Source organism: Cricetulus griseus, chromosome 3, assembly GCF_003668045.3.
Source record: "Cricetulus griseus strain 17A/GY chromosome 3, alternate assembly CriGri-PICRH-1.0, whole genome shotgun sequence".
In the NCBI taxonomy this organism is placed as follows: Eukaryota; Metazoa; Chordata; class Mammalia; order Rodentia; family Cricetidae; genus Cricetulus; species Cricetulus griseus.
In genome coordinates, this window is record NC_048596.1 from 78,536,617 (window position 1) to 78,561,445 (window position 24,829).

At 40.3% G+C, this 24,829-nt stretch overlaps 1 protein-coding gene and 1 pseudogene across 17 annotated transcripts in view; one reads left to right on the top strand and one right to left on the bottom strand.

The window, feature by feature from the left end:
* Window positions 1-37: 37 nt before the first annotated feature.
* Palb2 (partner and localizer of BRCA2) overlaps window positions 38-24,829 on the top strand; it is a 30,462-nt gene continuing 5,670 nt past the window's right edge. For 4 of the 17 annotated variants that reach the window (XM_027410260.1, XM_027410265.2, XM_027410266.2 and 1 more), the window contains exons 1-11: window positions 265-540; window positions 2,890-2,949; window positions 3,418-3,511; window positions 4,036-5,439; window positions 8,925-9,592; window positions 10,142-10,213; window positions 12,977-13,138; window positions 14,992-15,077; window positions 17,369-17,530; window positions 18,769-18,885; window positions 23,954-24,041. In XM_027410260.1, coding sequence (XP_027266061.1) covers window positions 478-540; window positions 2,890-2,949; window positions 3,418-3,511; window positions 4,036-5,439; window positions 8,925-9,592; window positions 10,142-10,213; window positions 12,977-13,138; window positions 14,992-15,077; window positions 17,369-17,530; window positions 18,769-18,885; window positions 23,954-24,041 — 2,976 coding nt within the window. In that variant the 5' untranslated portion in view covers window positions 265-477. The other 13 variants (XM_027410261.2, XM_027410267.2, XM_027410262.2 and 10 more) reach the window with 13 other exon arrangements.
* Window positions 22,161-22,604, bottom strand: LOC103158652 (annotated as a pseudogene).

Consider the following 24,829-nt stretch of genomic DNA (forward strand, 5'->3'; position numbering starts at 1 on the left):
CTGCGCGTGCGCAGAGAGAGCGGCAGCTTTAATTGGCCAGAGTGGGTAGCGCGCGGGATCCGGGTGGGCCAGCCAGTCACGCGCAGGTGGTGCGCTAGGTCTTCGTTCTTTCCCGGAATTCCTTCTGGGCCTAGAAAGGTCCGGCTGGGTCTCCGTGACCACAGGCCCGAGGCTGGCGGCGGCTGCTCCCTGCTTTCCGCTTCCATCCGGATGGAAGAGCCTTCCGGGAAGCCCCTCAGCTGTGCGGAGAAGGAAAAGGTGCCCGGGTTGCGGGAAGGGTGACCCAGGGCTCTAAACCCCGTGTCCCAGGACTTCAAGCCTGGTTCCTGAATCCGAGGGAGGCAATGTCCTCCGACCTACGGTCCACGAGAAGTCATTGATACTAGCGCACTACTCTCGTGGCGGAGCGTAAAATGCAAATTAGCAGCATGTAACTTCTAGTGACATTGTATAAATGTTAGTTGTAAAACTTTAAATATGGGTAAACCTAAAGTCCCCTTGACACCTTCCGCCTCTCCCACCCCACTTCTGCCCCCTTACGTAAGTCTTTCAACAGTCTTGTACTTAACAGACATTTTTAGATTTGTATATTGGGTCTTGACCTCCAAAGGCAATAGTTATTTATGTGTTGAAGAGGGAGGTGTTCATAATGCATGCTCTTGTTGGTTCTGCAACTTCTGTTTTTCTCCGTGTTTAAGACCCATGTTGGAAAAGGACTACGGGAAAGATAATTATAAATATTACATACAATGAGTAGGTGTGTGTATGCATGTAAATTTAAAATAGTAGTCTGTAGTTTAGAAGTGCTCTTGTTTCATTAGGGCTCGATATAGGACCCTTCTACAAGACCTAAAGATTACAGGTTCTTGTATTTGCCATGCAAAAACAGAAGTCACACTAATTTGTCCTCCTATCCTGTCTTACCTTCTATCGGTAGTAAAGATCATTTACAAATAAACAAGCCAAGCCCCACATATTGATATGATTGAGGGCATCAACAGAGGTTGAGAGAGCACAGTGGTTCTCAACCTTCCCAATGCTGCAGCCCTTTAATACAGTTCCTCGTGTTGTAGTGACCCCCAACCATGAAATTATTTTTGTTGCTACCTCATTTTTGCTACTGTTATGGATCATAATGTAAATATCTGTGTTTTCTGGTGGCCTTAGGTGACCCCTGTGAAAGGATCTTTCCACCACCCAGGGGTCTCCCTGCTCAGGTTGAGAACAGCTGCTCTAAGCACTTTCTATGGGGGTTTAAATGGAGCAGTAATAAATGGCAGCACCCTGGAGAAATGCTCCCTCTATGTTCATTTTACATGTCAATAAATTGAAAGTGATTATATAACAGTCTATTTGTTGGGGTTATTTCGAGTGCTAATCAAGTTAATGATCATTAAAGTCATAAAAGTTCTTAGAACCAACTGAAGCACATTATGAAAGTATCAGCAGTTTTTATTATTGTGTGACTAAAAATGGATGGAAACTGGGGTGACTTTAATGCAGAAGTGCTAGAGTCCACAAAATGCTCTGGAAACTGAGGCGGGCAAAGTGATTAATTAAGAAAAGTTAACATTGTCTGAAACTTTTGTTGTAGCAAATTTTGCTGCTTTTTTGTTTGTGGGGTTGTTTTTAAGACAGGGTCTCACATCCCAGGCTAGTCTTGGACTTACTAGGTAGCTAAGGATGACCTAGATCCCTGATCTTCCTCTACCTCCCAAGTCCTGGGTGTTATTACAGTTATTCACCACGAACTGGGCTTATGCAGTGCTGAGGATCAAAGCTTTGTGCATGCTAGATGAGCACTCTACCCCATTTGTTTTGTTTTAAAAGGAATAGTAAGACTAGAAAGCCAACAAATTTCTGGAGGATGAATATCATAAAAGTTTAAAGGTTCCTAAAGGGTAGAAAGATGAAGGTGGCTTTGCTGCTGAGACAATATTTTCAACCACAGAATCCAAGAAGACAAGCTGAACCTTGAGAATAATAACTTGGCATAGTCTAATACAATTTATTTACAGTAAAGTTTTGTGGAATGCCTGCTGTGTGCCTAGCTGGGAACTCACCAGTAATAGTCCCTACTTCTTTCACTGAATACTGGATCTTCAATATATGAATCCATTCCACCATGAAGCTTTCCTGCTTGTGGAAAATAACTATATATATCCTATATCCCCAAGCTTAGTTCTTTCTTTCAGATCTAGGTGTAAATTGTCACCCTCAAAAATGCCTCCAAGACTACACTCCCTGAAGTAGTTAATACTTCAGGAAACTAGTTGCATATTATCTGCATCCCTCACTACAAGTACAAGTACATTGTCTTAACCACCCTGTAGCTCAAGTACCAAGGATAGGTACCAAGGATAGGTATCTGACATTTGTGTGTATCCCTGGAATGTCGGGTGGGGGTGTTACTACTAGAGTTCCTGAGCCATTAATAGATAAAAAACATTTATTGATTGACTATGGTAACAGCCCCTCCCTGCTTCTCAAAGTGGTGGAAAGACACAGAAGAAAATGGAAAGCATAGTGTATGGTGTAGTAAATTTTGAGAAGAGCACAGAGGAATGGGAGAATGTCTAAATTGGGTTTGAACAAGATCCTAGAAGTATACCCTAGGAAAGTAACCCAGGAAATTGGGGCTTGAAGAATCTCTAGGAATTGTGAAAGGGATGAATTGCTCCCCGTGACAGGAAACCAGCATGGGAAGATCCTGAGAGAGCTTGATACTTTGTAGGAACTAAGAAAACTGCCCTTCCCTTTACTGCTGGGGTATGCTGCTGAGCACAGCACAATGAGCACCACATGCCATCTCGGGCCTGCTGGGTACTACATCCCTTCCCTTGGATTCCACCTTTCCACTGCTCAGAATTGTTAATGTTTTTCTTCCAGTTGAAGGAAAAATTAGCATTTTTGAAAAAGGAATACAGCAAGACACTTGCTCGTCTTAAGGTGAGTGAGTCAATTCTGTCAAATTAAGGTGTTGCACAAACTATGTAAAAGATTTGTTGTCTTGGTTTGGTTTTTGGTTTTGAAACAGGGCCTCACTATGTAGTCCATTGTGAAGTTAACCTCATAAACCTGGGGCCAGCAACATGGCTCAGAGGGTAAAGTTACCTGCTGCCAAGCTATTCAAAGTGAGCTCAGTGCCCAGGACCAACATGGTGTAAGGAATGTTGTCTTCTGACCTCCACTGAAATGCTAAGCACAAAAGGATTAAATTGTATGTACACACACACATATACAATAAATAAAAATATAATAAAAACAGATAAACCCACAATCCTGCCATGGCCTTCTGGGTGCTAGGATTACAGGTACATACCACCACACCTAATGGGAAGAAAGGTTCTTAAGAGTAATAAAGCTTTAAGGAAAATTGATTTTTTTTTTTTTTTGGGCTGCTTTTGTTTTCTCTAGCGTGCCAAAAGAGCTGAGAAGGTTAAGAACTCTAAGAAAGCAATAGAAGATTGTGTGTCCCATCAGGAAACCTCCCCACAGCTAAGCCGCTCTGGTAAATTAGCCTGTTCACTTACGTTTGTATTCATTCCTCAGTTGACTGATGTTATTTTTTCACAGCCCATGGATAATAAGCAGTAGACTTAAAGAATACAAAAGTTATACAATACCCTGTGTCTTAAGTTGGATTGTCTATTCAATTGCTCTTTTTCTCCTCAAATTGTAAGAACTACAGTCAATGTTTTAGTGTTGGAAAAAATGACTTTTTAACTTTTATTTTTTAATTTATTTTTAGTTACGATTTTTTTTTTAATGTGGCATCTTGCCACATAGCCCTAGATGGCCTGGTACTTATTAATAATATTTCCCATGCTGGTTTCTTACTCAAGGCAGTCCTTCTGCTTTAGCCTCAGTAGTGCTTGGATTGCCTGGGCTATCATGCCCAGTGCTACTCTTTGGCTATAAAAATAATGCTATATGAATGTCTATGTTTCTTTGTGAGTCTGTTATTGATTCTCTTGTGACTCTACCTGGGAGTGGACTTAATTGAGTCTCATATATACATACTTTCCCTCTCAGAACCTATAAATGAAGGCTCTCCTTGTGATACGGTACAAATCAACCATCTTGATAAGGAAACTGGAGAAAACATCTCTGTGATACTTGATGTTGAACCTCAGCCCTTTAACCATAAAAATGACCAAGAAGTACTATATACACAAAGAGCAGGCGACATCCAAGAACAATTTCCATATGTCATCAACAGCCCTGATGGTAAAAAAGGGCAGGATACACTGCCAGGGAGAGCAAAGAAGCGGTGGAAGAAAACATCTGTTTCACAGGAGAAAGAGGATCTGTTTGACATTAATTCTCTCATGCTCCCTGACAAGCAAGGAAAGACACAGGAAGCAATCAGTAGCAAGAGTCCTAGGTCCCCAATAACTGAAAAGATTTGCCTTTTAAATCTGAAGTCTAAAACTCCTGACCCTCCAGCCCTTGATACAGAAATTGATGGAGAGCGTTTATTAGTTCCATTATCTGGCAAATCAGAAAGGGATATTGATATACCTTTAAAGGGAAACAATGTCTCCATGGAGACTACAGTTCCTTCATGGGCTATGTCAGACAACAATCATAGTCAACACCTTGAGCATACACCTCCTAACAGTGACTGCAAAATTCCTACTCAGAGCCCAGCTTCATCCATAAACCTGGAGGCACAAGGCAGAAAAATTACTATATTTACAGATAACCCAGTAGTAAATAAAGCTGTGAGTGCCAGTGATCAGCTCCCAGGAAGTCCTATTTCAGAGGCAATTAATTCATGTTCTGTAAGTGATCTTACTCACAGTAACTTGCCAGCAAATACTACCCAAAACTTTAAATCTTTAAAATCTCCTGGTAACATTGTTGATGAAAGAAACGAGACTCTTCAAGCAGATGAAATTCTAGGTTCATCTAAGAGCTTCAGCCCAGTAGCAGTCTCTCCTCCTGCCACAGAAAGTCAAATACATTCTTGTACAATGCTTGAAGGCCTTCCGTTTCCTGCAGAATACTACGTTAGAACTACCCGTCATATGTCAGACTATCAGAGAAAAATAGCTCTGGAAGCTGTAATTCAAAGTCACTTGGGTGTCAAGAAGAAAGGGCTTAAAAATAAAAGGAAAGCAACTAAGAATGTAGTCCTCTCCAGTGAAGAAACAGACCAAAGTGAAAGTAGTATGTTGGACACATGCACAGGACAGTCCAGTTCAGGAAGTCCTTCTCAGGAACTAATCTCATCAGCTGAGGTCAGCTCTCCCACAACACCTGCTGAAGCTGACAGCCATCCTGGTAGAAGACACAGAGGAAAACAAAAATCAGTCCGAGTCTCCACACTGGATCGTCAGCTGCTTTTCCCTCCTTACAGCACATTGGGTATAAACATGTCCAAGGGCAAATTCACCAAGCATAAGTGTCAGGATGGAAAAGTGGTTATTCATGGTAAGAAGAAAGTTGAATATAAATTGGGTTGTGTTTGATGATGGTTGATGTGACAGCTAATCATCACCGTGTATCTGGTACTTAAAAATGCTGTGTGCACTGTTAACTTACTGAATCATCATTGCACTATACAAGGTAAAACACCCCCAGACAGGGTTTCTCTGTAGCTTTGGAGCCTGTCCTGGACCCGGAACTCGCCCTGTAGACCAGACTGGCCTCAAGATCACAGAGATCTGCCTGCCTCAGCCTCCAGAGTGCTGGGATTAAAGGTATGTGTCACTACCGCTTGGCAAGGTAGAACCTATTTATCTCCACTTTCAACTGAGGAAAGTAAGCCAGAGTGAAGATAAATTGACTTCAAATGGTAGAGCTAAGATTGAAACCTGGCAGTGTGGCACCAGAGTTCAATGGTATGTTTAAAAAACTCACACGGCAAATACTGGGTGCTTACTCAAGCTAATACCTATTTAAAGTACAGCACAGTCTTTCCATGGGTAGAATCTAATATAGATGTTTTGAAGTAAAATGGAATATGTATTAGGTAAAACTACAGAAAAAGTCCATCATGTAATGGAAAGCCTGAGAACTTTTATGGATAACATAACTGTGATCTATAGAATATAAGATTTTTGGAGTAGTAATCAAGAATATGATGAGGTTTTTATTCATTTTCTTAGTTAATTATACCTGATAAACAACAGAAAAACAGGATCACTGTGACTTTAAATAGGGAATGCCCAAATACCTACAAATGTAGATGGTGAATATTTTGCTTGTCATTTTCTCACCTATTCAGTTGTGGTATAGCAACAGCCATAGACAATATGTAACATCATGTTCTCATAAAACTTTGTACATACATAGGCATCCATTGAGCATAGATGTTTGCTTATGACTTATAATTGATTCATTCAAAAATAATAAGCATGGCTTATTCCTTATCTAAATCAGCAATATAAAAATTTAAGGAAAAAAAAGGGCTAGGTATGGTGTTGCATGCTATTAATCACAACTGAGGTAGAGGCAGGCAGTACTAGACCATCTAGGGTTATATAGTGACACCATGTCTCAAAAGGAAATGTATGCAGTCCAATAATAATCTAGAAACTTTTCTTTTAGAGACAGGTTCTCAGTATCTAGTCCAGACTGGCTTTGAACTCAAGATCCTTCTGCCTTAGCCTCCTGAGTGCCAGGCTACCTTGCCTAATTAGAATATATATATATATATATATTATATATATATATATATAATATATATATAATTTGAAATAGTCTGTTGTGGTTTTATTTTCCTTTATGTATATAAGTGTTTGGCCTGCCTGTATGCCTGTATACCTTGTGCATGCAGTACCAGTGGTGGTGTCGGATCCCCTGATATTGGAGTACAGATGGTTGTGAGTCCCAGTGTGGATGCTAGAGTGCTCTTAACTGCTGAGCCAGTCCCCTGCTGTGATTTTAGTAAACTGAGTTACATTTAAAAACCTTTTCTGTTTCCATTATCTAGTTTACTATTCATATGTGAATTTGGTATTACTAGGGATTTTTTTTTTAAGATTTATTTTATTATGCATACAGTATTCTGCCTGCATGTATGCCTGCATGCCCGAAGAGGGCACTGAATCTCATCTTAGGTGGTTTTGATCCATCATGTGTTGCTGGGACTTGAACTCAGGACCTCTGGAAGAGTAGCTAGTGCTTGTAACCTCTGAGTCATCTCTCCAGCCACCTACTAGAGATATTTTTAAAGCATCATTCATGACAAAGGTAAAACAAAAAAACCTTTAGCAACAAAACTCCTTTAGTAACAAAAAACAGATAAGGATTTGGTGCTGCTTTCTGTTTTTGGTTTGTTTGGAGGTGGGGGGAGGGGTAGTCTTGCTTTGTTTTTTGTTTGTTTGTTTGTTTTTAATTTGAGACAGGTTTTTTTCTATGTAGCCCTTGACTATCTTGGCATTTGCTGTGTGGACCAGACTGCCCTGGAACTTAGGAAAATTCCTTAGCTCTGCCTCCTGACTGCTAATACTGAAGGGTGTGCCTGTTTCTGCATCTGTTGAGATTAAAGGCTGTGTCACCACACCCAGCACCACTGGTGCTGCTTTCTTAAGGAGTCAGAGAAAAGATGTGTGGTGTTTAAGTTGTTTATTTATGCGTATGCATGCGTGGATTTGTTCATATGACTGTAGTACTTGAAGGAGCCAGAAGAGGGCCTCAGTTCCCTGGAGCTGGAGTTGAGGCATTTGTGAGCTGCTTGCTCCATGTACATTCTGGGAACCAAACTCTGGCCTTCTATAAGAGCAGGACCCATTCTCTTTTTTTTTTTTTTTCTTTCTGTTACTCCTTAGATTTATTTTATTTTCAACCATGTGTATATGTGTGTATATGTCTGTGCGTGTAAATGCAAGTGCCTATAAAGACCAGAGATGTTGGAGCTGGAGTTACAGGTGGTTATTAGCCACCTGATGTGAGTGCTGGGAACCAAACTCAGGACCGTTAAAAGAGCAATAAAAATTCTTGATCTCTAAGCTATTGCTCCAGCCCCAAAGAACATGTTCTGAACTATTCTCTCCAGTCCCAGAGACATGGTTTTAATAAAGATGGTGAGATAATAAGCAATATCAGTCTTTGAGTACTAAGACACTTTTTCTAGAGCCAGATGTAGTAGCACACCCCTTTAATTCCAGCACTCAGGAGGCAGAGGCAGATGGATCCCTAAGTTTGAGGCCAGCCTGGTCTGCAGAGGGAGTTCCAGGACAGCCAGGGCTACACAGGGAAACCCTGACATGAAAAACTAAACAAAACAACAACAACAAAAAACAAAAATCATTTTCTAGAGGTGACATTCACATAGCATAAAGTTAACTGTTTCTTGTTAAGTGAGCAATTCAGTGACATTTACTGATTTTTAATGATTAGCTGTGTTACACAGTTGCCATCTCTAGTTCAAAAATATTTCATTACTCCACAGGGAAGCCCTGCCCACTAACCACCTGCTTTTTATTACTCTTTTTATTCACAGTCCATAAACAGCTACCAATCTACTGCATGATATCTGGGGGATAGGAAGCATTCTAGGTACTTCAGATAAGTGAAATTATGTGATGTATGACCTTTGCATTTTGCATCTGTTTGTTTTCATTTAGCATTATGTCCATGCTATAGCATGTATCAGTGCTTCACTCCTTTCTGTGGCTAAACAGCTTGCTGGTCAGCCAGGCTAGCTGAATCAGCATACTCCAGGCTCAATGAGAGACCTTTTCCTAAAAAAAAAAAAAAAGAAAGAAAGAGGTAGAGAGCAAGTGCAGATACCACCTAACATTGACCTCTGGTCTCCACATGTATGTGAACATACACAGGTGAACACATATATATAGGTACACTAAAATAATACTACCATTTAATTATTTTGGAGTAATGATAATACTTTCATTGTATCATAAGAATGAAATCTGAATTTTAAGGCAACTTGTCTTTTCTCAATATCACAGACTTCGAGTTACCTGATGAAGACTTTGGGCCTCTTAAGCTTAAAAAGTTGAAGTCCTACTCAGAAAAGCTGATTGAGCCTCCTAACTTAAAAAACTATGGAGAGAGGCTTCCTTGGGAAAGAAATCATGCCACTCTGGAGGAACTGCAAATAGATTCAGAAATGGAGGACTTGAAAGAGGAACTCCCTGCTCCATCAAGAGAGGAACAGCATCCAGGGCCAACCCTGAAAAGGAAGCCTACCAGCAAGGGCCTTTCTTCATCCGTGCTGCTTTTCACTCCTACAGATACGGCTGCACCTAACTACAGTGGCAGATCTACTGCCTACCTGTGTTCACCTGCTTTCCCTGTCTTAGGCGTGACTCCAGCTTTTGCCTCCCAAGCAACCAGTGAGAATGTAGCCACTGAAATTAGGCAGACTTGCTCTACATCCCAGCCTTCTCACTTGGGAGACACAAGCAGACTTGCTAATAACAAACAATGCAACAGTTCAGCCAGCTCACCAAAACTGGATACCAACCTGCATGTGTCAGGTAGGCAAGGACAACCTGCCTGTGACAGTGACTCTGGCCCCCAAGCAACACCTCTACCCATTGAGTCATTCACTTTCAGAGAAAATCAGCTCTGTGGAAATGCATGCCTCAAGTTACATGAATATTCCACTGAACAGGTACAATTGTTTCCTTTGTGAAGTTTTCTCTGAAAGGATGAAATGTCCTAGTGAATATGGACAGCTGACTTTCTCACCATTGGCCTCTCAGTATTTATAAAGATGTTTTGCTATGTTTGATTGAAATGACTTCATTGTAAAGGTTATGTTCATTCTGGGAAAATGAAGGCTAATTAAATTATGTATTTCTTTAATCTTTTTTATTTTTATTTTATGTTCATTGGTGTTCTGCCTGCATGTATGTCTGTGTGAGGGTGTTGGGTCCTCTGGAGCTAGAGTCACTGACAGTTGTGAACTGCCATGTAGGTGCTGGGAATTGAACCCAGGTCCTCTTATAGTGCAGCCAGTGCTCCTAACCGCTGATCATCTCACCAGCCCCCTAAATTATGTATTTTAAAAATACAAGGAGGGTCCTATTCTCTTTGTCATCAGTGAGGTAGTTGTACTTGCTTTTGTGTTTTCAGTAGTAACATCTGAGGAAGCTTTGCAGCTGCATGAAAAAGGTAAGTGTCACAGAAAGTAAACTCACAGTATGACTTGTCTCCACAGACTGAAATCACAGACCTCCCTGCTTGTGACAGCTGGAACCCCGGCAGCCTACACTTGGTCTCAAAGTTCAAGGTTAGAAGAATATCCTGTTAAGTGTGCCTTATACATAACATGTGAAACATCGAATGAGTTGATAAGAAGGTTGGAAAGAATTCTGTCACTGATTTAATTGCTTGTTTGTTTAATACTAAATGTATTGAGAAACAGATGCAGAAAAGCAGATTTTAATTCTTTATCACAGTATTTAATTGTAGTTATGTTTTGGGTTATCTTTCTGAAATTTATGCTCCAACTTATTGCCAAGAACAACTTAACTATTTCTGTTGCCAAGAACAATTTACTATTTACAGAGTCTCACTATAGGCTGGCCTCAGAATCAGAGATCCGCTTGCCTCTGCCTCCCAAGTGCTCTGCTGGGATTAAAATCATGTTCCACCGTACCTGGCTTAATTTTTAAAAATGAACTTAAGTTTATTTAAATGAGCTGGGTAATTTATTTAAATCAGATGTTTTGACAAAGGAGGAGGGAGGGAGACAGGAGTTATTCATGCCTTTCCTGCTAAATGATAAAATATTCTTCAAGAGTCACTTGCTATTTATAAGAAAATGGGTCATGTGTAGTGGCACACAGTGTCTCAGGAGACAATAGACCATGAGTTTGAGGACAGTGTAGGCCACCTATCAGTTTCAAGGTCAGATTGGGCTATACAGTAAAATCTCAAGAAAAGGAAAGTCTCAATTCTGGGTTTTGATACATAATTGTTTAGTTACCATATCCAAAAATGTCTCCAAACATTGCTGAGTATTCTTGGAGATAGAGGTGCAGGTGTGGAGCCTTTTCCAGTTGGAAATCACTAGTATAGAGTATGACCTTCCAACTCACAAAAGTGCTGCTCCCAGTTACTGGCAGATTAGCCTCTGAGCTCCAGGTTCCTTTTCGGTATCAGGTACATAGGAGTAGCACCTATGCTCTGTTTCAAAGCTGTTTTATGTATGTACGGGTCTGTTTTATGTATGTACGTATGCATGTATGTATGTATGTATTCCTCTCTCATACATTATATCCCAACCTCAGTTTACCTTCCTTCCACTCCTCCCCAACTCCCCTCCCATTTCCCTTCTCCCCTAAATGCTGTCCTCTTCAATTTCCCTTCAGAAAGGAACAGGCCTCCCAGGGATATCAACTGAACATGGCATACCAAGTTACAATAAAACTAGGCACAAACCCTCGTATCAAGGCTGGACAAGGCAACCAAGTAGGAGGAAAAGGGTCCCAAGAGCAGGGGAAAGAGTCAGTCATCTTCACTGCCACTGTTAGGAGTCTGACAAAAACACCAAGCTAACAACCATAACACATATGCAGAGGACCTAGCTCAGACCCGTACTGGGTCTGTAATTATCAGTTTAGTCTTTGTGAGCCCCTATGAGCCATGTTCTCTTGGTGTCCTCAACTCGTGTTAATTTAAACCTTAGATTCAAATGGAATTTATCATTTTGTTCATATTTTCAAATTTATATGTTAAAGGTTACAGTTGTTTTGTTTGGTTTTTGGAGACAGGATTTCTCTGTGTAGCCCTGGCTATCCTGGAACTTGCTTGGTAGACGAGGCTGGCCTCAAACTCACAGAGATCCACCTGCCTCTGCCTCCCAAATTCTAATATTAGAGGTGTGTGCCACTGTGTTCATCTCATTCTCCTATTTTTTAAATTTTATTTATTTATTTATTTGAGGCAGGGTCTGAAGCATACAAGACTGGCCTTATTCTCCCAATTTAACTTAGGGTAGTCTTAAACTTCTGATCTACTTCTACCTTCCAAGTTTGGGTGTGCTTGGATTACAGATTGTACCATTATGCCCAGTTTGTGGAGGGCTGGGGATTGAACCCAGGGCTTTGTATGCAATAGACAAGTACTTTGCCAAATAAGCCACATTCCCAGTCCTTATTCCTGCATTTCTGAAAGTAATTTCCTCTTGCATCAGACTTTTAAAATTTGTCTTTTTTGTTCATGTTTGTTTTCAAAAGCAACTAGTTCTTGATTGCACTGATTTTGTTTTGTTTTAGAGGTAGAGTCTCAGTGTGTGGCTCAGGCTGGCCTTAAACTCAGGATCCTCTTGTTTCTTTTTTTCTGTTATTGGGATTATAGCCATGCACCACCACACCTGGTCCATTCATTGTTTTTACTTTGTCCTCATTGTTTTGTTTGTGTTTTTATTACTTCATGGACTGTATGCAATCTATTTTATTTTTTTCTGAAAAAGACTGTTTTGGCCATGATTGTGGGTTTTGACACATAGTACTCTCCTTGTCCTAATCAAAAATGGCATATTAAAGTGAGGTATAGTAAGTGGTACATGCCTGTACTCCCTGCACTTGAAAGCCCAGCCTGATCTACCTTTCAAATTCTCACTCTACACAGTGAGACCCTGTCTTTAAAAAAAAAAGAAAAAAAGAAGGATATGATAATATGGTTTCAATTTTATTCTCTGTTTAATTCCCGAGTTGTTCACCAGGATGTTTAATTTCCAGACAGGTAAGTTCTTATGGGCTCTTTTTCTGAGGCTAAATCAGAGTGTATTCCATTTTACAATTACATAGTCTACCTTTGGTTTAGTTCTGGAGTTAAGACATTTTTACATTTATCATGATATAAATCTAATAGATGGTTTTGGGTATTTTGTTTGTTTTGTGACATAAATTTATAAGCTCTTTCTTATAACCTGCATAAAGCTTTGATTTTACTTAGCTGGTGTTTCTTCTCATCTTTGTGACTTCACTTTTTGAACTTACTCTTTCCATTAAGCAGAACTTTAACATAAGTTACCCTCCTGTGTCAGAACCCTTCTAGTTCCTGTTCTGTGGATGTGAGTGCCGTGTGGTGGGAAAGAGCTGGTGTTAAGGAACCATGTATCATAACTGCTTGTGAAGATGTAGTTTCTCTTTGGAAGCCCTTGGATACTTTGCAGTGGGAAAAAGTTCATACCTGGCAATTCACAGAGGTATGTCCAATCCTTAGAGCTGAAAGGTGCATTTACAATTCGATAGACAGCTTAGCAGAGATCTGTGACTCATGCTCAGCATTTATTATGAAACATCTCAAACTTAAAGTTTACATTGAGCACCACATGCTCACGATCTTGACTCCAGCGTTAACATCATACTGTTTCATCATGCTTGTATGAAAGTAGCGTTCCACAGTGGGTCCGTTGGGAAGCTTGCATTTGAGTCTATTCTACCATTAAAACTGCTGATAGCTGTGTTTCTTCCCTTTCACCAAAATACGATTCTGTTTTCTATATATTATCTTTGCTTATCTTCATACACCTCTAATGTGGTTACAGTACTACTGTGTTAGAAATATTATTACTATTACTATCATTACTAATATTGTTAGTGTTTATGGGCATGTGCATGCCACTGCAAGTATTTGGAAGTCAAAAGACAGTTTCTAGGAATTGTTCTCTGCTAGTGCAAGTACCAGGGGTTGAACTCAGGTCACCAAGCTTGTACAACAAGTATTTTTACCTGCTGAACCATCTTCCCAGCCTCTGTGTTTAAGATTTTTAAATCAATATGAACATATACTCATTTCTATTTATTTCTTTTCTTTAGTGAGAGGGGAATCTTGATACAGGGTCTCATGTAGCCCAGGTTTGCCTAGAGCTCCCCATGTAGTGAAGCTTACCTTGAGCCCCTGCCCCTCCTGCCTCTACCTGTGAAGTACTGGGGTTATAGACACACACTGTATGTCTGGCTTTTCTATATATTCTTTATATGTATTTGTACTTGTTCCTTATTCTTCCTGTGCCCACAGCTTTGAGCACTGATGTTTGCACAAAGGTAACTGAATATCTATCTGCTCAGTGACTAATAAAATCTCCCTTCATGATCTGCCACGGAACTTCACCTTAGCCCCTAACATGAATGAATTTTTCTTTCTTCCTCCCTCCCTCCCTCCCTCCCTCCCCTCCTTCCTTCCCTTCCTTCCATCCTTCCTTCCTATCATCCTTCCTTCCTTCCTTCCTTCCTTCCTTCCTTCCTTCCTTCCTTCCTTCCTGTATATTTGTGTGCAGGTGGTGCACCTATGTATTCAGGTTCAAGTACACGAGTTTGTGGGGACCAGAGGACAGCATCATGTGTGCATCACATGCTAGTTCTCAGTAGCTGTCCATCTTGCTTTTTGAGGTGGGGTCTATCATTGGCTTAGAACTCACTAATTAGGCTAATATGAATGGCCAAATAGAGTTCAGGTCAGTCAGGACTACTTCATGAGACTCTGTCTCAAAAAAACAAAGGGGAGTTGTGAGGGGCAAGAAGATTTTTCTGAACCTTCACATTTGTTTGGATATTGGAAATTAAACCTGATACATGAGAATTTTTTTTAAATTTATTTCTTATGTATGCGGTATTCTGTCTGCATGTATCCCTGCAGGCCAGAAGAGGGCACAAGATCTCACTACAGATGGTTATGAGCCATTATTTGGTTGCTGGAAATTGAACGCAGGACCTCTGGAAGACCAGCTAGTGTTCTTAGCCACTGAACCATCTCTCCAGCCCCCAATACATGAGAATTAAAGAGAATATGATTAGCTGGCTGAGGCCTGTAATCCCAGCTACTCAGGAGGCCAAGGCAGAAGGATCACAAGTTCAGGGTGAAACTAAACAACTTAATAAGACCCTATCTCAAAATAAAAAGAGAAAAGGCTAGGAATACAGCTTGGTTATAAAGTGTTTGCCTAGTATGAGCAAGACCCTATGCTCAGTTGTAATAACATAAAGAAAAGAATATGATAAAATTTTGTAAAATATTCATGAAGCTATAAATGACTGAGTATAATTTTGCTTTATGTAGGTTCCAGTGTTACAAATAGTTCCGGTGCCTGATGTTTATAATCTCATATGTGTGGCTTTGGGAAATTTGGAAATCAGAGAAATCAGGTATGCAATTTCTCAAGACTCCACACGTAATCTCTTGCTCTAACACCCTGCCATCTTTATATTTGTTCTTTTCAGATTATTTTGAGTACATACTGTAACCTACACTTAAGTTTTAAAAGCAGGTTGTCTTAAAAGAATCTCAGTTTTTGAAGCTGGAGAGATGGCTCAGTGTTGAAGGCCACTTGCTGCTTCTACAGAAAAATCCAGGTTGGGTTCCCATCACCTTCATTAGATGGCTCACAACAGATCCAGGAGCTTTAACACCCTCTTCTGACCTCTCCAGGCACCTACACATATGTGGTGCATGTACATATACTTAGGCACATAACCATAAAATAAGTAAATCTTTGTTTTGGGGGGGGGGATTTGCTTTTTGAGACAGGGTTTCTCTGTGTAGCCCTAGCCATCCTGGAACTCGCTCTGTAGAGCAGGCTGGCCTCAAACTCACAGAGATCCGCCTGCCTCTATTGTTTTGTTTTGTTTTGTTTTGTTTTCAGTTAATTTAGTTCCAGTCATAATGACATACTATAATCTTGGCCCTTGGGAAGCTGAAACAGGAGAATTAAGAGCTCAAGATCATCATCGTCCTTAGCTATGTAGGAAGTCCCAGGCCTACATAAGACTATCACTCAAAACAAACAAATGGGTTGGAGAGATGGCTCAGTGGCTAACAATGCTTACTACTCTGAGAAGACTGGGTTTGGTTCCCTACACCCACATGGTAGTAGGTTCACCACTACCTACTACCCTCCTCTGGCCTCTGTGGGCTCCTGTATGTGTGTGGGTGTGCACATAAACTCATGCAGGCATGCTCACATACACATAGAAATTCAAAGAAAGAAAGAAAGAAAGAAAGGAATCTCAGGGTGATGGAAAGATGGCTTAGCAGTTAAGCGTTCACACTACTCTTACAAGAGAATGCAAGTTCAATTTTCAGCACCCTTGTGGAGTAGCTTAACTACTACTTGTAACTCCAGCTTGAGGGGATCTGACACCTTCCTCTGGCTTCTGTAGACAATGCACTTAGGTGCATATACTCACACCGACACACCATCATATGTAATTGAAAATAAAAATAATTTTTAATCTTAAAAGAGATCCAGGTGGGGCTAGAGAAATGACTCAGCAGTTAAGAGCACTAGCTAGATCTGGGTTCAATTCCCACCACCCACATGGCAGCTCACAACTGTCTGTAGTTCCAGTTGTAGGGGATCCAACATCCTCACACAGACATGCAGGCAGGCAAAACACTAATGCATATAAAATAAAAATAAATCATTTAGAGACAGAGAGAGATATCCAGGCATGGTGGCACATTACACTCCTAATGCTGTCAAATCTGAGGGAGAATTGTGAGTTTTAAGCCAGCCTGGACTACAGGAATCACTGTTTGAAGTGTTTTGAAAGGGGAATATGAATTTATTTCTAAAAAGAGATGTGTTGTTTTGGTTTTTTTTAAATCTAGCTGAGCATGATAGCACAAACTTTTAAACTTAGCACTTAGCAGACAGAGGCAGGCAAGCCTCTGAATTTGAGGCCAGCCTGATCTATGTTGTAAGTTCAAAGCTGTCAGGGCTACATACTGAGACTTTGCCTTAAAAAGTTCTAGTAGGGAAAAAAAAAAGCCGAGTGGTGGTGGTACACGCCTTTAATCCCAGCACTCAGGAGGCAGAGGCAGGAGAATCTTGAGTTCAAGACCAACCTGGTCTACAAATTGAGTTCCAGGACAGATTCCAAAGCTACACAGAAAAACCCTGTCTCGAAAAATCAAACAAACAAACAAACAAAAAAAAAATTCTAGCAGCTGGAGAGATGGCTTAGCAGTTCAGAATACAACACCCACATGACAATCCAGGTGCCCTTCAGGCACCTGGAGACCCAGCTCTGAGATGTCCTAATTCCTCTTCTGGCCTTCAGGCACCAGGACCCACATCCACATGTACGTACGTACGTACATACATACATACATACATACATACATACATACATACATACATACATGCATACATGCATACATACACACACACACAAAAAAAATATAAAATCCTTAAAAAATAAGCCATGTGTAGACTGACATCTTTGACTAACATACAAATAAAATAAAATCCTTAAAAAATAAAACACAGAGAAACACCGTCTCGAGAAACAAAAAATATATAAATAAAAAGATAAAATAAAGCCATGTGCAGACTGACATCTTTGACTGAAATTGCTATTTAAAACTTGTGCTCAGTCCCTTATTGCTCACTCCTTACTGACTTCTCCCCATTTGTCTTTTGTATTTGGTTTAGGGCATTGCTGTGCTCCTCTGGTGATGAAAGTGAAAAGCAAGTACTACTGAAATCTGGAAATATAAAAGCTGTGCTTGGCTTGACAAAGAGAAGACTAGTTAGTAGCATTGGAACCTTTTGCAATCAACAAATACAAATCATGACATTTGCTGAAGATGGAGGGTGAGAAAAGCATTGGTTGGTCCCAGGCCGCAGGGAAAGTGTATGACTAGGATCCTGATTTTCTATGGTATAGGTGGAGTAGTAGGCTTAGTCAGGGTTTCTGTTGCTGTGAAGAGACACCATGACCACGGCAACTCTTATAAAGAAACCATTTAATTGGGGTGGCTTACAGTTCAGAGGCTCAGTCCGTTATCATGATGGGGAGCATGGCAACATGCAGGCAGACATGGTGGACTAATAGCTGAGAGTGCTACATCTTGCAGGTAAGAAGAGGTTGACTGAGACACTGGGTGGTATCCTGAGCATAGGAAACCTCAAAACCTGCCCCCATAGTAACACACTAGCTCCAACAAGGCCATACCTACTCCTACAAAGCCACACCTCCTAATAGTGCCACTCCCTATAAGCTTATGGGGGTTTATTATATTCAAACTACTACAAGTAGCAAACATGGTCTTAATGCCATATTACAACCAACAAGCAGACGGAAAATGTGGAAGCCAGGGAAACCAGTGGAGTAGAGAGGATTAGCAAATGTAGTTTGCTCTCTCTTTGGCTTTCCCTTAAGATTAGAAGTACCTTGTTCCACATACTCTTTCATGTCCATTGCTCACTGACCATCTAGATGCAAGGTCTAAACTACTCATACTCTAGACTTGCATGCTTGTTTAATGGCCATCTCTTAGGTACTTCAAGTTCAGCACATGGAAACCTAAACAACAAACATTTTCTCTTTTATCATGTCATATCACGAACTTTTTTTTTCCTACTTTGTTATACTTTAGTCCTGGGGATTGAACCCTGAACAGTATTAAGCATAGTCTTCTGCTGAGCTACACCCTTAGCCTGTTGTAATTATTGTTTTTTGTCATTCCTAATAACTGAGGACAGGCTTATTTGTCATAGTTAAACCTCAACCAACATGGTAATACAGGCAAGAGCCAAGTGAGTCCTTAAATTAAAAAAGTGAACCACTTGTGGTGGTACACACCTCTAATTCCAGTAATTGGGAGAATTGATGTGAGTATAGGTCAGCCTGGGCTATATAGTGAGTACTGTTCAGTCACCTGAACAGAAAATGACCCTGACTCAAATCAAACAATCACCAGGAAAGTGTTGGTAGACAAAGAAAGAATACAGATCTGTGAAAAATGAACCTATAGAGTCACTAAACCTAGAGGGACTACTTAGAAATTGTTTTGACTTAAAAAGTGATTTCAGTACTGTTTTATATACAGTAGCAAAGATGAACAGCTTTTGATGCCCCCTGATGAGACTATATTGACTTTTGCTGAAGTCCAGGGGATGCAGGATGCTCTGCTTGGTACCACCACTGTGAACAACATTGTGATCTGGTAAGCTTTCACTCTGAGTCCTCATCTACATATGCATATATGCTTCTGTTCGTGTAGAGTTGTGAAGATTAGATATGCTGGGCATGGCCAGGGTATTATGCTACATACCCATAATCCCAGAACACAGGAGACTGAGGGGAGAAGGCTGATTTGGTCATAGCTGGATTCCAGGAAAGATCCTGCCTCAGAAAAAGAGACTGCAAACATGATGGAAGTTTTCTCTTTTCCACTCTTAAGCTTTGTCTTTGTCTCGCCAAGAAAATGAACCCAGATATGTGAAAAAGAACAATATTAAGGAAACTATTTTTAAGATAAAGTATCCTCCGTGGGCACTAGGCACATACATGGTTCATAGATATACATACAGGAAAAACATCCATACACAGAAAATCAAATGTTTTTTTTTTTTAAAGTGTCATTTGCCTGATATGTGCAAGGCCTTGGGTTCAATGCTCACTACTGCAAAATAGATAATCAGTTAGTCAGTAAAAGTAAATGAAGGGAACTTTTTGGTAAAAATATAGAGCTGCAGACTATGTGTAACTTTGTGATAGTGTTGACCAAAGGATAGAGTCCAAGGTAACTAGGAAGTAGCAAGTAGAAAGAAATGTCTCAAGAAGAAAATTGACAAGGAAGGAATGCTAGGGGTAGGATCTTCATTCACTTAGAAATGTGAATACTATCCACATGTATATACACACAGAATTGAAAAAAGGCAGAAGAAAGAAACCCAAGCTTTTCCCCCTGTCCTTTGTGCACACTCACACATGAAAAAGGAACCATAAGTTCTGAGTATGATTACCTAATTACCCAGCATACTTATTTTTGGCTTTGAAACAGGGTCTCACCATGCAGCCAGGCCATGCACACATTCAACTGCCATCTTAGCTGAGTGCCTGAGCAGTGGGATTACAAGTGTTCATTACCACTCCTGGCTCTAGCTAGCCCTTTATAAACTACTTTTTACAAGGTAAACTATAAGCAGTTCCATTAAGGCTTAAAGAATTGAACTAGAAGTTCTGCATTTGGAGTTTGAATTCAGCCAAGTTAACTGTTTACTAGCACAAATAAATGACATCACTATTCTTCAGAGGAACCTAAACAGAATCCAGTTTTGTAGTGTTGTATCTGAGATAGTCTGAAAATATTAAGTATGGGAAGTACATTGACATTCCTAGCAAGTCCTCTGTGTTTTCCCCCATTAGTAGCTAGTAGTGAGGTATTTGGCTGTTCTTTGTTTTTTGACACAGGGTCTCAGTGCAGTCCAGGCTGGCCACTAACTCACATTCCTCCTACCTTAGACTCCCAAGTGCAAAAAATTACAGATGCACCTTCATATCTACCTTAGCTCTGTAAGGAAAGGACTCAAAACATATTAGTTGTGCCATCAACCAGAATCTATCATTGACCTTTAGTTATTCATTTGTTGTTTGCTTGTTTGCTGTCAAGACTGGCTATTTGGCCCAGGCTGACTGGAACTCACTATGTAATCCATGCTAGTCTCATGTGTGATTCTCCTGTCACAGTGTCCCAGATTCCATGATTACACATGTATGCTGCCACATTCAGCTAATTTTCTTTATGGTATTTGTTTACCTTTCCTTTTTTTTTTTTTTTTTTGGTTTTTTGAGACAGGGTTTCTCTGTGGCTTTGGAGGCTGTCCTGGAACTAGCTCTTGTAGACCAGGCTGGTCTCGAACTCACAGAGATCCGCCTGCCTCTGCCTCCCGAGAGCTGGGATTAAAGACGTGCGCCACCACTGCCTGGTACCTTTCCTATTTTTGATTTGTTCTATTTCTGAAGTGATTCATATTATACTGTTTGAGTAGTTTGTGTATGAGGTTTGGTTAGAGGACAACTTTTCAGTTTTTCTTGAGGCAGGGTCTCTGTTTCTGTTCCTTCGCTTATATTCCAGCCTAGCTGGCCTGTTGAGTTTCTTGCTGATTCTCCCCTTTTTCCCTCCCATCTCTTATAGGAGTGATGGATTGCAGATGCTTGCCATTGTAGCTGGTTTTGGGGGGCAGGACTTCTGGGCATTGAACTCCGATCACCAGGCTTGCCTAGCAAGTACTTTTACCTGCTGAGCCTTCTCTCTGGCCCTCAGATAGCTGGGGTTTTTTTTTTTTTTTTTCCCCTAACTATTGCTTTAGGTCTAAATATTTCATCTTGTTTAAGCTGTATTTGCTGAGTACTATGTTTCAAGCATTAAAGAGACAGTTCTGTACAATTCTCTTTAAAAGCGCAGAGGTGAATCAAATATGAATCCTGTCCCAAGGTTCCTAAAACCTAATAGGTAAATAAGATTTTACAATTTGAAGTATATCACTTTGATAAGTTCCTTTATAGTTCAAAGAATTTGAAATAATATGGGTTTAGACAAAATGCTTTGGGATACGGGGGAACGCACTTAGTAAATACAGAGCACACACGTTAATTTCAGTAGCTTATAAACATACCCTGGTATCTTGGATAGGATCAATCTTAGTGTTTTTATATGCAGTTCCTGCCCAAAGAAAGTTCTTTGTTAGTTGAATTAACATATTATATTTTGTTGTAGCATATAAAATGAGATGTGGACAGTTTCGTGGGTAGTGAAAAGGGAAGGGTGGCTGTGAACTAGTATAGTTAGGGAGGTGAGTTTAAGTTGAGTTCCTGCAGACTGGAAGAGTGGGACGTGATCTAGGACTTAAGGAATGAATGGGCATTTCCCAACAGTCAGGAGGACATTGGAAGGGATAACCTGAGGAAAGGTATAGAGCCAGGGGAATACACAGTATGTTCGAGAGCGGGAACAATTGGCAGTAATATGGCAGCCCTTGACCTGTAAGGTTATAAATGTCACAGAAGTAATCTTGTGGCTAATGAGAAGCTGAGGGAAAGTTTTCCATCAACACAGTGATGATGGATCTGTTACCAGCATCACAGATCCTCTGCACAGATGAGGAGCAGTTCCAACAACAGTTTCCTTCCTTTTACTTACCCTTTCTTTTTCCTATGTTTTATTCTACCACAGTCTCCTTGCTGGTGCCATTATTTTGGACTAACTCTGATAGAAATAAGTAAAATACAAATAGCTATAAATATTTTTTGTTTTTTTAATACTGTTTTTATTTTTTATTTTTCTTATTTATTTATTTATTTATTTATTTATTTATTTATTTATTTGGTTTTTCAAGACAGAGTTTCCCTGTAGCTTTGGAGGGTGTCCTGGAACTTGCTCTGTAGACCAGGCTGGTCTCAAACTCACAGAGATCTGCCTGCCTCTGCCTCACGAGTGATGGGATTAAAGGCGCGAGCTACCAATGCCTGGCTGGGTTTTTTGTTTTGTTTTTAAGGAGCTCTGGTAAAGTTTTATTAAAGGAAAGCTTTCATGGTTTACCAGTCTGTTCTGACATGCTTCTGATAACATCAGAGTTACCTGGGTCAATGACAGCAAGTGTGCATGCTCTATAGTATTTTCCACATGCTGTGCCCCATCTAATGTTATTGCCACTATAGTAGTGATGGACACCAGTTTTTAGCCAACATGGCATAGTATTGTATTTCAGATTTCCTCAAAGCTGGGCAGTTGTTGGTAAGGATAGCCAATTTCACTGTGCCCTGTCTGCTCATCTTCAAGGTCTATCTGTATCCCAGCATGTACTTTCCACGTTTCATAATAAGTTGGAACGTAAAGTTGATCAACTCCTGAGACTTTTTTGTCTTCTTTTTGGATACCATCTTCCTCCCTTAGGTGCTAGACAGCCCTAACAAAGACCAGCTATCAAGATGGAAGGGGAGTGAAAAAACGCACTATAAATGTTTTTGTTTTGTTTTTTTAAGTGTAATTTGGTAATGTGGTCATTCTCAGTGGGAAACATACGAATAACAAGAATGAGCACAAACTGGAGCAACACCTGTCAGGAAGCTCACAGCCACCTGTAACTCCAGTTCCAAGGGATCCAATGCCCTCTTCTGGCCTCTGCTGTCACTGCATGCAAGTGTCTTAAATACAGACAAGCAGGCATACAGTGTGTGTATAAAAATATTTGGGGGGAGGGGCAGCAAATCATTTTTTATTTATTTTATTTGGTTTTTTAAGATAGGGTTTCTCTGTGTAGCATTGGCATTCCTGAAACTTGCTTTGTAGACTGAGCTGGCCTCAAAGTCACAAAGATCTGTTTGCCCCTGTTTTCTCGAGTGTTGGAATTAAAAGTGTGTGCCACCACCATTGAGGGGGTGGGGGAACAACTCATAATGATGAGTGGTGTAACTTGTAGCTGGCTTAATTCCAAGCACAGGAAGATGGAGGAATATGTTGAGTAGATTGTAGAGAGATTATCCACAGTGGTGTAGCTGAGGTTCACCCAAGGCTAAACTGTCAAGTTGAATTTTTGGCAAAGTTAACTTGTCATTACACTTTTAATAAGGGTATATAAAGTGCTGGGCATGGTGGTGAATGTCCATAATCCCAGCACTCGGGAGGCAGAGGTAGGCGGATCTCTGTGAGTTCGAGACCAGCCTGGTCTACAAGAGCTAGTTCCAAAACAGCCTCCAAAGCCACAAAGAAACCCTGTCTTGAAAAACCAAAAAAGAAAGAAGGAAGGAAGGAAGGAAGGAAGGAAGGAAGGAAGGAAGGAAGGAAGGAAGGAAGGAAGGAAAGAAAAAGAAAGAAAGAAAGAAAGAAAGAAAGAAAGAAAGAAAGAAAGAAAGAAAGAAAGAAAGAAAGGGAAAGAAAGGAAGGAAGTTCTAGACTAGCCAGGATCAATTAGTGAGATGTTATCTCAGAAAACAAAAAGTAGTATATCATATATGGCTTTATAAAAAGTACAGGGCTCTGTACCTTTCTGATTTCCTTTTGCCACCTCCCAAAATAGTCTGTAACAAGTAAAGAGCATTATGTGTGAGTCAGGCATGGTGGTGCAGACCTGCTATACCAGCATTGAGAGACTGAGGCTAGAAGAACACAAGTTTGAGGCTAGCATAGGCTACATAGTAGTACCCTATCTTCAGATAGTGGAAAAAAGTATGTTATGTGAAAAGCATTTTACTGAAAGAATGTAATCATTCCATTTATTTTGATGTCTAAGGAATTTAAAGACTGGCCAACTCCTGAAAAAGGTGCACATTGATGACTCTTACCAAGCTTCGATCTGTCACAGAGCCTATTCTGAGATGGTGAGTGGTAATGCAGGTCCACTTGGTTTTATTTATGTTATCTATTGGTCTCACTAGTGAGAGTAGTAACAATAGCAGTCATCAAATTGGATGGGAGTGTACTGTGCTTTACTTTGAGACAGGGTCTCATGTAGCCTAGGCTGGCCTGAAACCATGTATTGAGTAAAATGATCTTAAACTTATGATTCCCCTGCTTTTGCCTGTCCAGTAGGATTGCTGGCACATGATAGATACTGTATTGACTGAGCAACATTCCTAGCCTATTTGTTCTTTTTTAAATTTATGAATGAAAATAAATGGTAGTACAATGTGATTGCTTATCTCATTTTCTACCTGTATAATTTAAAGACTCACATTCTAAGCTATGAATTTTGTTTGTATTTTTAGAACACCTAACTACTTAAAAAGGAAAAGGAAGGAAAATCATGATAGAGCCCCGATTGGTTTAGAATTCAGTATGTAGATCAGGCTGTCACAAAATCTTGAACCTAGCTTTTATAATCTGTTAAGAAAGTTGAATTTATTTCTACAATTTACCTGTTTTTCATTTAAGTAATTGGTATATACTGATTATTCCTAGTTGATGTCCTTTAAAGCAGGGGAAGGTCTTAAATGAGTTATTTCCAATTTGAGGGCTCTATGTCTCTGTGACCTCCTACCCTGTGCCAGCCTTTTCCTGAATCGATGACACAAGGTGTAGCTAAAGCATAGGAAACTGATGAGTCAGCTGGATTCAGGATGGCAGGATGGCCCAGGATCCAGAAGTTCAGTGTGGAGAACCTTTCAGC